This window comes from Limulus polyphemus, unplaced genomic scaffold, assembly GCF_000517525.1.
Source record: "Limulus polyphemus unplaced genomic scaffold, Limulus_polyphemus-2.1.2 Scaffold1120, whole genome shotgun sequence".
Classification (NCBI taxonomy): Eukaryota; Metazoa; Arthropoda; class Merostomata; order Xiphosura; family Limulidae; genus Limulus; species Limulus polyphemus.
Window position 1 is genome coordinate 274,753 of NW_013666730.1, and position 12,730 is coordinate 287,482.

Sequence of the window (12,730 nt, forward strand, 5' to 3'; positions counted from 1 at the left end):
CCTCAGATTGCGAATCGAGCGCCCTAACCACCTGGCCATATTTATGTCTTCTTAATCCACATTGCTGGTTTCGTCAACAATTGTCGTCAAGATCGGAAAGTGGTTCGCACATATTTAATGGTGACATTTTTAACGTCATTTTCTATAACTGTTGATAGCATTTTGATGTCCACACAGGACCTACTTGTTTGAAAAATTGCATGTTTATTGATTGAATGGATTTACAGTTTCTAAAGTGGGCAGATTAATATTAACAATAAAATGTAAAACGAAAGGAGGAAGACTTTCGAAACGTTGTTCTCTCCACTTGGGTCTCTACAACAGACAGTTGCCGTCCATTCTGCAAAGTTTCATCAAAATGTAAAAATATTTTTAATCCAGTTCTACTGAATTTGCACCGAAAATGTGCAAGAATGCAGCCAATCTTTCACTGTTAACAGAATATCGAAATGTTTTCAGTTCTTGCCTATGGTAAGGGTTTGACTGGTTTTGTCAGCAATTCCTGTTTGTGCACGTACTGTATACGTGACATGTGCTTCCGTCATTTATCTGACACACGTATATATATAACACGTACATTACACACGCCTTGTCTGGACCAAAATAGTCACGCGTTTCCACTTGATACATGTGCACTTGAGTCTAAAAAAAATTTGTATTCTTGATCCAAATTAGCACCAGGCCACACACATAAACACGCAAAAATAATAAGAATAATAATAAGACCCCCTAAGCGTAGTTAAATGCAGTTTCTTTTTATTTATTTATTTTGTTTCTGTGCTACCTACTGGTTGAATGCTAGGTGACGAATCTACAGAAGGATTTGGAGAAGTAATGGATTGGGTATGTTATTTCTCTGTTGTTTACAATACAGGTTGATCAAAACTGAAATAAGAACAAACTGATTTTTTTTCTTTCACGTTTAAACTTTGAATAAAGTGAGATTATAAATACACCAGAGCACAAATATTGAGTACGTAAGTCCAATAGACAGTTTGAGCAACATAACCGAAAAATCCCTGTATTTCAACTTTTAAACTTTGTAGAAACTTGCGAAAGTTCTTGTCTCAAAAAACCTGTAGTTTCTTGGAGGTCGCGAGGTGATACGATTAAGAAACGTATTGAGGTGTTGCACTGACTTAGGTTAACTAATGATAATAAACAAATTTAAACTTTGACGTTGGATAATGATCTAACAATATATTTTTTGTTTTAAGTTAGAAGCTCTGAAATAGTTTATTAGAAAATTGGTTTGATATGTTTTCTGATTCTGCCGAATAAGTGCATAAATAAAATATTTTCTATTGTTAATTCGCTGTCGTTTTTCTGTTGCTTGTTGCTTCTGACATTCCAAACTAAACTGACTAAATACTGTTCAATTAATCCTCCAGATGTGGTTCTGGTTGTGTTTTTGAAAATGGTGTAACACGTTCGACGGATTGATATTTAGTATTGTGACGTATAGCATACTGCTTTTGAAAGTGTAAGGATTTTATCCAGATCTAACAAGTAACAATAAAACGAAAGCCATTCAATTACAACCAAGATACGTCTTGCATATCCAATTTTCAATTTTACGCTGGCAGAAAAGGACCACATTGACCTCCTCGAAATACTCACTGACGAATAAATTGAAGCATAATTGCTTGTTTATATGTTGAATTTCGCGCAAAACTACATCAATGCTATTTGCGTTAGCTGCTCCTAATTTTGAAGTGAGATAGACTAGAGGGAAGGTAGTCAGTCAACACCACTCACCACCAACACTTGGACTACTTTTGTCAGGCCGAATAGTGTGATTTGACTGTTACTTTTCTAACGTACGCACAGTTCCAAAGTGAGGAGCTTTTTCTATGACAGTTACAGGATGCAAATCAAAGAACTTCAACTCCATAGTTCGGCGTCACCCACTGGGACAGCGGTAAATCTACTGATTTAAAACGCTAAAATCAGGGGTTCGATTCCCCTCGGCCATATTTCGGCACACTAACTACTGTCTCAAGCTCGAACCTTGAACCACTACATTAATGGATACTGTTTGTAATAGAGCAAAGTCACATTGGGCTATTTGCTGTGTCCACCGCGGGGAATCGAACCCAGGATTTTAGCGTTGTAAGTCCATAAGCTTACCGCAACTAAAGCAGACTTGTATTAATGATCATTAATGATACAAGATAGAAGATCAAAGAGAAAATGAAATTCTAAAAGAAAAACAAAAGCAATCTTCTACAGAATGAAACATAAAACTATTTAGTGATAGCAGAAGTACAGAATGTCAGATTACAGCGATCTTCTTGTATACTCCGCCTGCATTATTTTTCCAAATAAAATATAAATATACTAGAAACTGAAGAAGCACTATTATTTTTATATAGGGTATAATGCAATAACTTCAACACGTTAATGCAGCCAAACGCCTAGTTATTTAATTAGTGACACGCATGGAAGAATTACAGAGATTTTGATCGTCCTTATCTGAACCCACATGAACTGTTATTAATATAAATGTATTTTCTATTTGCTAAGCAACTTTAATCGTCCAATAAAAAAAAAACTATCGTAAAGAAATATAAAGTGTATAATTAAATACTATCATGAACTAGATTAGGAACGGTGAGTGTGTGTGTGTTTTCTACTTGATATTCACATGAGCTTTAGCAATATCTAACAGCTATAATTATGTTTTGTCTTTGCATCTATGACATTCTTTAAACACAAATGTATCGAAAAAATCACATTTCAGTTTTTTAATATGCCTTTTTGTTTTCGATCTGAAGATAGAAAATATTCCGTCAGGGGATTCATGTTTAGAAATTAGTACAAGTTCAGTAAGTTTTTACAACTACAAAGTGTCTTGCTGTATGTATGTATTATTTCTTTGATTTTTAAGGTTTTGGCACTTCTCTGTTTTATAATTTTATCGAAAACAAAACAAAAAACAAAAAAAAATAGCCATGGTTCATTTGTTTGTTACCAAACACCAGTTAAGTGTGTGCTTATAAAGCATATATTTAAAGCCTGTATAACTCTTCCATCTTAAAAAACAATTTTGAAGTTTTTAAGAAGAGAGAAGGCGAAATGTCTTCATAACAGAAAAAAAAAGCGACTACAATTAAAAGGTTTTTCAAAAGCTTTTAACAGTTATAGACTAAACATGAAAAAACAATGTGCAAGGTCAGAGGTCATTGTCACAAAAAATGTTTTAGTTCTCTTAAAAAGAAAATTTCTAAGTCATATTCAAAATTAATTTTATTAATAGGTATATTAATTAGTTTAATCACGTAACCTTATCTACGTCTTCTTTAATTACGAAAATGAATTACCCTTTTTTACTGTATCAAATTCTCCAATTTACAGCTATCACATTCTATTATAATATTCTAGATGATATATTTCGGACTAGCCTATTCGTTATTTAAAATAGACAAATTAAAACAGTGCTTGTAAAGATATTCTATTGTCATGGTATCAGTCACTGAGCTCATTTTCAGGACCGGTAAATCATTTCCCGACTGGATATTTCCCTTCAAATACCAAATCACAGAAAACAAAATAGTTTGTTAGTGTTTCGTAATTTCCAAATAACCAAATAAAACAGTATTTGTAAATATATTCTACACTAACAAACTATTTTGTTTTCTGTGATTTGGTATTTGAAGGGAAATATCCAGCCGGGAAATGATTTGCCAGTCCTGAAAATGAGCTCAGTGACTGATACCATGACAATTTTGTGATTTCAAAATAACCAAATTAAAACAGTATTTGTAAAGATATTCTATTGTCATGGTATCAGTCACTGAGCTCATTTTCAGGACTGGCAAATCATTTCCCGACTGGATATTTCCCTTCAAATACCAAAACGCAGAAAACAAAATAGTTTGTTAGTGTTTTGTAATTAAAGCTGACAATCTTATACTCACATACGGGAATCGCGGTACTGTTGATTATGGTCGCCAAATACAACATAAAAAGATTAACCAAACTTATTTCAATTGTTGTTTTGAATAGCTTAAACCACTTAGAAATGTTTTCAGACATAATTCGTAATTCGAGGCTGTGTTTCGACTGGATTACAATTGTCTTATGGGGTCTTATGTTTGTTGTTAAATAGGAAAATAAAAACCCTCCAAAATAGTAACAATTAGCCAGTACTGGCCATCTGTTAGCCTTTGTAACAAAGAGATCATCTTGCAATAGGCAGACCGTTTGAGTTGTGATGTCCTACACTAGGTGGCAGGTGTCTATTATGGGATGGTTCATATATTTTATTACGTTTTTTTTTTCGATGTTTATCTTTTCTTTGTTGCTCACTAATATCGCAAGTTAACAAACAAGATGTTATACGATTTTTCTCTACTAATCACTTCTCATTATAACAATAAATAATAAGTAAAGCGCTGTTACATTGAACGAAAATTGAGTTTATCTTTACTTTTCAAGAAATATTTTTCATGCGGTGAAAAGTGAAATTTAACGTTTAAAAGCATATTTATTGGCAGAACTTCTGGAAACAGAACAAACCAATCACAGATTTTCTCTTAATTACTGTACTGCCTATTAGATTATACTTACCGAAATATACCACTATCACGTACATCTATCTCACTTTCATTTAACAATAGTAGAAAAATAATCAGCCATCTTAATCATTGGATATTTTCTTCAATTAACATTGCGGTAAATGCCATTAACGTTACAATAAAAATAATTAATATTGTATTGAATATCAATGTTTGTTTGGTTGGTTTGATGTTAAGCATAAAACTACACAATAGGCTATCTGTGCTCTGCCCAATATGGGTATAAAAAACCAATTTTTAGCATTGTAAACACGTAGACTTGCCCCTGATCCACTAGAGGGGAATAAATGTCATCAGCATTCCATACTGTTATTAACATTCCAAAAAACAATTACCGTATCAGAAGTTTTCTTGTATACCAGTGTTACATTAGTTATTATAAATCGCATTAATTGAGACTTTACAACAACCATAATTAGTTGTGTGTTTCAATATATATATAGAACACTACAGAGGAGACACTGGCTTACCACGCTTGAATTAAGCTTCACGGTTTGTGTGACATCAGTTTTTTAATGTATAACAATCTATACTTGAAATTTTCATAACTAGCTAAGAAAAGGCCAAAACCAAAATTACTTAAATGCTTTTAAAGAATGTATCTCAAAATCCAACTTAATACAGTCAGATTTATTAATCACGTTGATTAAACCCCCCAAAGAGTGTACTCGAGAAGATGTCTCGTTAAAACAAGTAAAGAAATTAACACCTAGATAACTTTTCAATCTCTGGAGAGAAAAAAAGAAAGACATTTTTTCATGTGAAATAGAAACTTCTTAACACAATAAACTGTAAGGAAACGGGTGTATAAAAGTCTTGCACTGACGCCAAAATGTCACGTGCTCTGTGGTTTAACTCCGCCATATTGGATGTCAAGTGCTAACATTTATTTTAGGTAAAAAGTGATAGCTTTGTTTCCTAAAATCGTGTCATCTAACGCTGTAACTCATCTCAGGGATGCATTTAAAGAAAAATTAGTTTCGGATCTGCATCTTTTACTAAAGGCGATGTTCGCGCCATTAATTGAATCTTGTATTGATATGGATTACTGTTGATTACTAAAAAGGGAACATGATGGCGTTACACGAAACAAGTTTCGTGACGTCACGTGCAGGCCTCTATTACATAGGCATATTCTTATTTTATATATAGAAATATTAGGAATAGTAGTGTATTTTCAACCTGGAAAGGACCTTATGCACAGATGGGCTAAGATGCCAGGTCAAAAGACCCCTAGGGTTCAGGTAAAGCCTTTCATATTTTTAAATTACTGGCCGAAGGTATGGCAGCCAATCAGCAGCACCACAAGGGCTTTGTCCGGTTTGGAATCAATTAACGCGATTGACTGTCACTCTGCAACTACAACAAAAAGTGCAGATCGTGTTTGGTGATATTACGACGTAAACCCTGAACTTTGTAATCCACGTTAAAACTAGGCCACGCCCGGACTAGGAGTAGCTACAAAACGTACCACCTTTCTAAACTTAGAAAAGTCTACGAATTCCAGTGGAAGACACGTTTTAGAGTGTAAGGAGTGACAAAACGAAATAATTAGTCAAAATATTGGTCCAGAGGTTCCTACAAAGGAATATTATAAATACATGTTTCAGTACAAAAAAAAAGTTTTATTTGTAAGTTCTTTGTCAAGGCTACTTAGAAACTAGCCTCGAAATAAGATTAACACTTACCTTTGCTAATGTTTCTTGTGCTTGTGGGTATTACAGGAAAGAAAACACGTAACTTATTCGTATACTTTTGTTTTGAAATTGAACTACGATTTTGCTTTTCAGTGACAGAATTAGGAGAAGAAGAGACTTTTCGATCTGAAGATTTCAAATACCGTGATACAGAAGCATTTGAAAATACGCTTGTCCGGCTGATGGACGTTTGTGTATTGTTTCGGGCAAGCACACATTTCTGGTGAAAGTTCTTATTGTGAGGCCCTCTATAGGTGTGGCAGGAGTCACAAACTGTGTCTTTCGATGATGTGCACTGATGGGCTATGTACAGACCTTCGCCACACCGAGAACATGGGTAACACCTTTGCTTGTAAGAGTGGTGGGGCAGGTATGTCCCTGGTCGGCAGGCGGCGCATTCTGTGTTTTTGTTTCTAGAACAACGTTCGACCACAGAGTACCCTGGTGAGCAGCGGGAACATCCTGCGATAAGTCTGTGCCTATGGTGATAGTTATGTGCATTACGACTCCAGGCTTCCTGTACAGAAGAAATAAGTCAGTGAATTAACTAGTAAACTAAAAACGTGAGTTATGAGGTTCATGATTAAACTTTCAGCATCGAAAATCGATTAAGAACGTTTTAAGTATGCACTAAACTTTTGTCGTGGCTTTCATGTTCCAACCGTGCATATTTTAAGCTTAGTAAATATATATATATATATATTTTTACGTCCATTAGATAGTCGCGGTACTACCATTTTTCACAGATAAAGGCTTAACTATGGGCCTACTCGGATTATTTACTTGCCTTCTTTACCGTGTTCAGTTTCGTTTCGTTTTGTATGCCTAACCTAAGCACAGTGGAACGAAATCCTTTCTGAAAGTTTTCGTCTAACGATAACACTTGTCTCATGATGTGATTAAAACGTTCAGAACTGCGCAGCAAGATCTGCATACATCTAGCGATAAGAAGGACATCTGTGTTCTAATGTTTGCTTTTCCCACGAGATTTGTACAAGAATCAACCAGAGTGGCAAAAAGAGATTGCGACTGTTCCCGTCATGACCTCTTCAAATGGCTCTTGTTGAATGTAATATATTAAGTATTTGCTTGAATGTATTGACAGGAAGTAATGTATATATAAAACTTTTATTGTATCGCTAGCTCTGTTCTATCCAGCACTTATTTCACTCAAATTTACCACCTAAGTTTTTTTCACAACTATATACAACATGGATAATAGGACAACTTCGAAAAACCAACAACAACTACAGACATTGAAGAGGAAAGCTGAAGGAATGCAATTAAAAATGACTTAGTCGGAAATTAAAACTTATTAACAGAATTCTAGACAATTATCTTAAGTTACTAAACTAAAATAGAATTCTTGCAAAATTGGAATAACAAACCATCTCAAATTAACAATTCCATATACCCTCTCCTCTCCCCCCTCAAAAAAAGAAAAGCGTCCAGAGAAGCAGATCTCCAGATAATCTGTCTAGAAACAGAATTCCAACAAAAAACTGCCCAGATAAATAAACTGTTGATAAAAATGAACTTCATATAAACCGTTCAAAAACAAAACTATAATGCACAGCGAAAGCACCCCTAGACACAGAACTCCAGAGAAAATGTTCAAAGAAGAGAATTTTTATCAAACAATTCAGATTAACAAGCTCCAGGGAAGACTGTAAAGGCAAAAATTTTGACAAATTAACCACAGAAACAGAATCCCTGACAAATTAACTACAGAAACAGAATTCCTGACAAATTACTCAGAACAAAAATTTCTGAAACCTGCCTAGAATGTTTGTTTGTAATTAAGTACAAAGCTACACAATGGGCTATCTGTGCTCTGCCCACCACGGGTATCGAAATCCGGATTCTAGCGTTGTAAGTCCGCAGACATACCGCTGTGCCACTGGGGGGCACCTGCCCAGATAAACAGGACTCCTGGCACAATGAACAGAGAAAGAGTAGTCAGACAAACTTGGAAACAACAACTAAAACAATATAGAAAAAGTACGTATTAATAAAGGATAAAATATCAGTAACAGAGACATACCAAAAACTCGATAAGAATACAAGCAAAGAAAAAAATCTAGCAAAAAAACTCGAAACAATTTTTCAGAACCGAACAGATAAATTATGGAATTTAGAAAAACAACAATAGAAAATATCAAAAACACGAAACTAGAAAAAAAAAGATCTAGATTTGGGTTAAATATCAGTTGTTGAAGTTCTTGTCAAATATCTAATATTTGTTGAAATTTAATAAAACAGTCAAAAATCTGATTCAAGCAACTATACATCAAAGAAACAGAATTAGAATCACAAAATATTGTTCTAAGGATTAGCTAATGACATTAGATCAAAGAAACAGAATTAGAATCACAAAATATTGTTCTAAGAATTAGCTAATGACATTAGATCAAAGAAACAGAATTAGAATCACAAATAATATTCTAAGTATTAGCTAACGACATTAGATCAAAGAAACAGAACTTAATCCTTAGAATATTATTTTGTGATTCTGATCTAATGTCGTTAGCTTTTGTGATTCTAATTCTGTTTATTTGCTAATCCTTAGAATATTATTTGTTTCTTTGATCTAATGTCGTTAAATTCTTAATCCTTAGAATATTATTTTGTGATTCTGATCTAATGTCGTTAGTTAATCCTTGGAATATTATTTTGTGATTCTAATTCTGTTTCTTTGATCTAATGTCGTTAATTTTGTGATTCTAATTCTGTTTATTTGCTAATCCTTAGAATATTAGTTTCTTTGATCTAATGTCGTTATCGTTAGCTAATCCTTAGAACATTATTTTGTGATTCTAATTCATTAGATCAAAGAAACAGAATTAGAATCACAAATAATATTCTAAGGATTAGCTAACGACATTAGATCAAAGAAACAGAATTAGAATCACAAAATAATGTTCTAAGGATCAATTAACGACATTAGATCAAAGAAACAGAATTAGAATCACAAAATAATGTTCTAAGGATTAATTAACGACATTAGGTCAAAGAAACAGAATTAGAGTCACAAAATAATATTCTAGGGATTAGCTAACGACATTGGAGTGTGGAAGATGTGGCCATGAAACGCAACTGTTGAGAAACTTATTAGAAAAGACAAAGCATTGAAAGAAATAAACATAAAAACAAAATCGTAGAAAATTTATAAGGAAGCTAAAATCCAAAAGAAGTAGCCGAAAACCGAAAATATGAAAACAGAAGCTAAATTAAGAAAATATGATAATTAGGAAAAGAAAGTTTTGAAAGGACAGAATAAAAAAAAATTGAAAGATGAGTAGAAAATCGTGAAAAAGTAGCTACAGCATGAAACTAATTGAAGTGACCATAGAGACACGAAAAATAACTGACTAGAGACAGAATCAACATACAATGAAAACTGTAACACAGCTTGTCAAGAGCCAAAAAATAAAACATGGAAGGGTTACCTAAAGATCCAAAACTGAACTAACATAACTAAATTCTAAAAACTGATTCATTCATAAAACAACCACAGAGGGGTTATTAGTAAAATCAGAGAGGACAAACGAAAAGATAAAAAAAAGACAACAACAGATTTTGTGTATGTTAATTACTTTCGCACTTCATTGCATGTATCGACTATTGAATGACAATTCTTTTAATTCACTGAACTCCCCTAATTATAGATCTCAAATTACAAGCTGTATTCTTTTGAATACAAAATAAAATTTAATTTAAGGAACTGGTTTTAGCTTGTTGGATAAATCTAGTTGTACTATAGTCCTTCATACACTCCATATGTGTCAAGCTTCTTTGTTTATAATCAAATTCGAAAATAATATGCGTGTTCTGTTGTATTTCTATGACAACATCTATACATATTCCCATGGAAACACGAACCATTAACTTCTTTACTTATTTTTCTAACGTGACTTAAGAATATTTCATCTGAATAGGTTATTGTTTATACGTTATGCGAGTTTATATGCATTAGAAATAGATCTGAGCAAGTTGTAATGCACATGTTTGGAGTAACATCTACCGTGTTTCGTGTTACTTGAGTTTCAGCTACGGTGATCAAATGTAAGGAAAAGTAAAAAAACATTACTCTATAATCAGCTAAAACTTCTGGAATCAAATACTTACCATGAAGAACGTCTGAAGAAGAAGAAGAAGAAACGGATAAAATCTTCTCTGCAACATCCTAAGAACTTGTGTTAGCTTCTATATCATTTCATCGAAGTAACAAGTTGTGTTAACGGTCTTCATAAAAAACGAATAAAAAGCACAAAATATAAGTGGCTAAAACCACCAGCCTAAGTGGACTTTTCTTATTGCTAGCTCAGTGAACAGGTCACCCACTACTGGACAGTCTAAGCAGTCTGTTTGCATTAAAGCTGTTACTTAAATATCTGTTCATATCCTCTCTCTCTTATCGACATAGCGCTTTCAGCAACAACACCTTAGTTCGTTTTATACTCTACCTCATCGCTGCACGAGCTCGGTCACGCATGAGGCATAACGTACGAGAGCTTGAGTTTCTATTCCCTAAATCGCCCATAGGTAGCGCTTTAGTATTAAGGCAGGTGATAAGAAAAACAAACACCAACCTACCATTTCAACAACTTCAAACATCTGGCTCTGCGGAAATGAGTTTCTTGATATTTTTAAATTACTTTCAGCGCAACAATGTTTTAGGACACTTTATACAAAGAGTTTTCGAAAACATTGTCTTATTTCACGATTGAACAGAATATGAAACAGTTATTATATTTAAAGTAATACCATTTTGTTGTATACTTTGTCTTTGACTTTTTTACACAAATCTCTGTTTTCAGGCCTCAACAAAAGTAAAGAATTATAAAGTTTGACACAAAATCTACAAAATATACTACAGTTTAATGTGCTGCTTACTTTCAGTTATAAATTTAATTACTGTTAATCATAAATATCATCCTTTTATATGTATGTTCTAATTATGATATTTATAATTAACAGCCCTTTTATATGTATGTTTTAATTACTGTTAATTATAAATATCATCCTTTTATATGTATGTTTTAATTACTGTTAATTATAAATATCATCCTTTTATATGTATGTTTTAATTACTGTTAATTATAAATATCACCCTTTTATATGTATGTTTATAATGATGCAACTCTTCCTATTATCGTACATGTACTTATACTAATCAAACTTTACAGATAATTGGATCATTTTTTTATAGAATATGGCGCTATGTACCAGTATAGTAATAAAACACATAATTTGGATTTCAATACCTATTGAGCATGTAATAAATTTAACTGGAATACAATGTGTTATTTTTAATGCTCTAAATGCATGTTGTAGACGTTAATTGTTCGTACATATTGAGATTCGGTAGTCTTCCTTTGTATAGATTATGGCACACGATACCTTTTCAACAATCCTTTCCGTTCGTCCTCATCTGGTCATTGTAGTTGTTTTGTAGTGATGGGTTTAATGCAGAGGATAGGATGACTTTGAAATAGACCCGAACATCTACATCTTAACCCTGACCTGATGACGATGAGCAGCTTGAAACAATGGTTGATGTACGTACAGTTTGACCAAGAAAAATATGTTTACATTCTACCTTCCCAAAGCCAAGTTGTTTGACTTGAAAAACAAAACAAAGTGAAACCGCTATTATTTAATTATAATGAAAGATAGATAGGCCAATTTTAAACATTTTAATATTGCCGTTTTTTGTTTTCCTCTTGTATATGGTTTTCTCTGTATGTCTGTAGTAAAGGAACATTTCTCAAACTTTGCCAAGTACAGACTTAATGTTTTGTAACACATAATGCTACACATGCTTTGCTCGTTTTGATAAACTTTGTAATTCACGTCGTAAGATTATAACTATGGAGTAGTGACGACACAGTCGTCTTTTGTAGTGAAAGCTAAGGAAGTGTACTTACGAAATGCTTTTTTACTTCATCAATCTTTTTGGAATGTTTAAAAAAAACATTTGGATCTGCCACAACATGTACAAATCTCGTCTCCAGTCAGATCCAGCAAATGGATAACGTTCACTCAACAATCCTCTGACAAAGTAGAGTTTTGCACAACAGCTCAAGTAGTATCTCATTACATTGTCTTCCTGTTTTAGCTGTTAGCAGAGAGTTCCTGTTTACATCGCCTTCCTGGTCATAGTGTATTCCTGTTTACGGAGTACACTTATTTGTAGAGAGGTCTTGTTACATCATCTTCCTGTTTATAGAGCGTTCTTGTTTACGGACTACACCTATTTGCAGAACGTTTCCAGTTACATCGTCTTCCTTTTTATAGAGTATTCCTAGTTACAGAGTATTCTTGTTAGTAGAGAGTTCCTTTTTACAGAGTGTTCCTGTTACATCATCTTCCTGTTTATAGAGTGCTCCTAGTTACAGAGTATTCTTGTTAGTAGAGAGTTCCTTTTTACAGAGTGTTCCTGTTACATCA

The 12,730-nt window shown here is 33.4% G+C and overlaps 1 protein-coding gene across 2 annotated transcripts in view; it reads right to left on the reverse strand.

The window, feature by feature from the left end:
• Positions 1–10,764, reverse strand: part of LOC111086467 — a 34,759-nt gene extending 23,995 nt beyond the window's left edge. For both annotated transcript variants that reach the window (XM_022389421.1, XM_022389420.1), the window contains exons 1-2: positions 10,406–10,764; positions 6,269–6,794 (exon numbers count right to left, since the gene is read on the reverse strand). In XM_022389421.1, coding sequence (XP_022245129.1) covers positions 6,269–6,794; positions 10,406–10,462 — 583 coding nt within the window. In that variant the 5' untranslated portion in view covers positions 10,463–10,764. The remainder of the gene's footprint in view (positions 1–6,268; positions 6,795–10,405) is intronic.
• Positions 10,765–12,730: the final 1,966 nt, after the last annotated feature.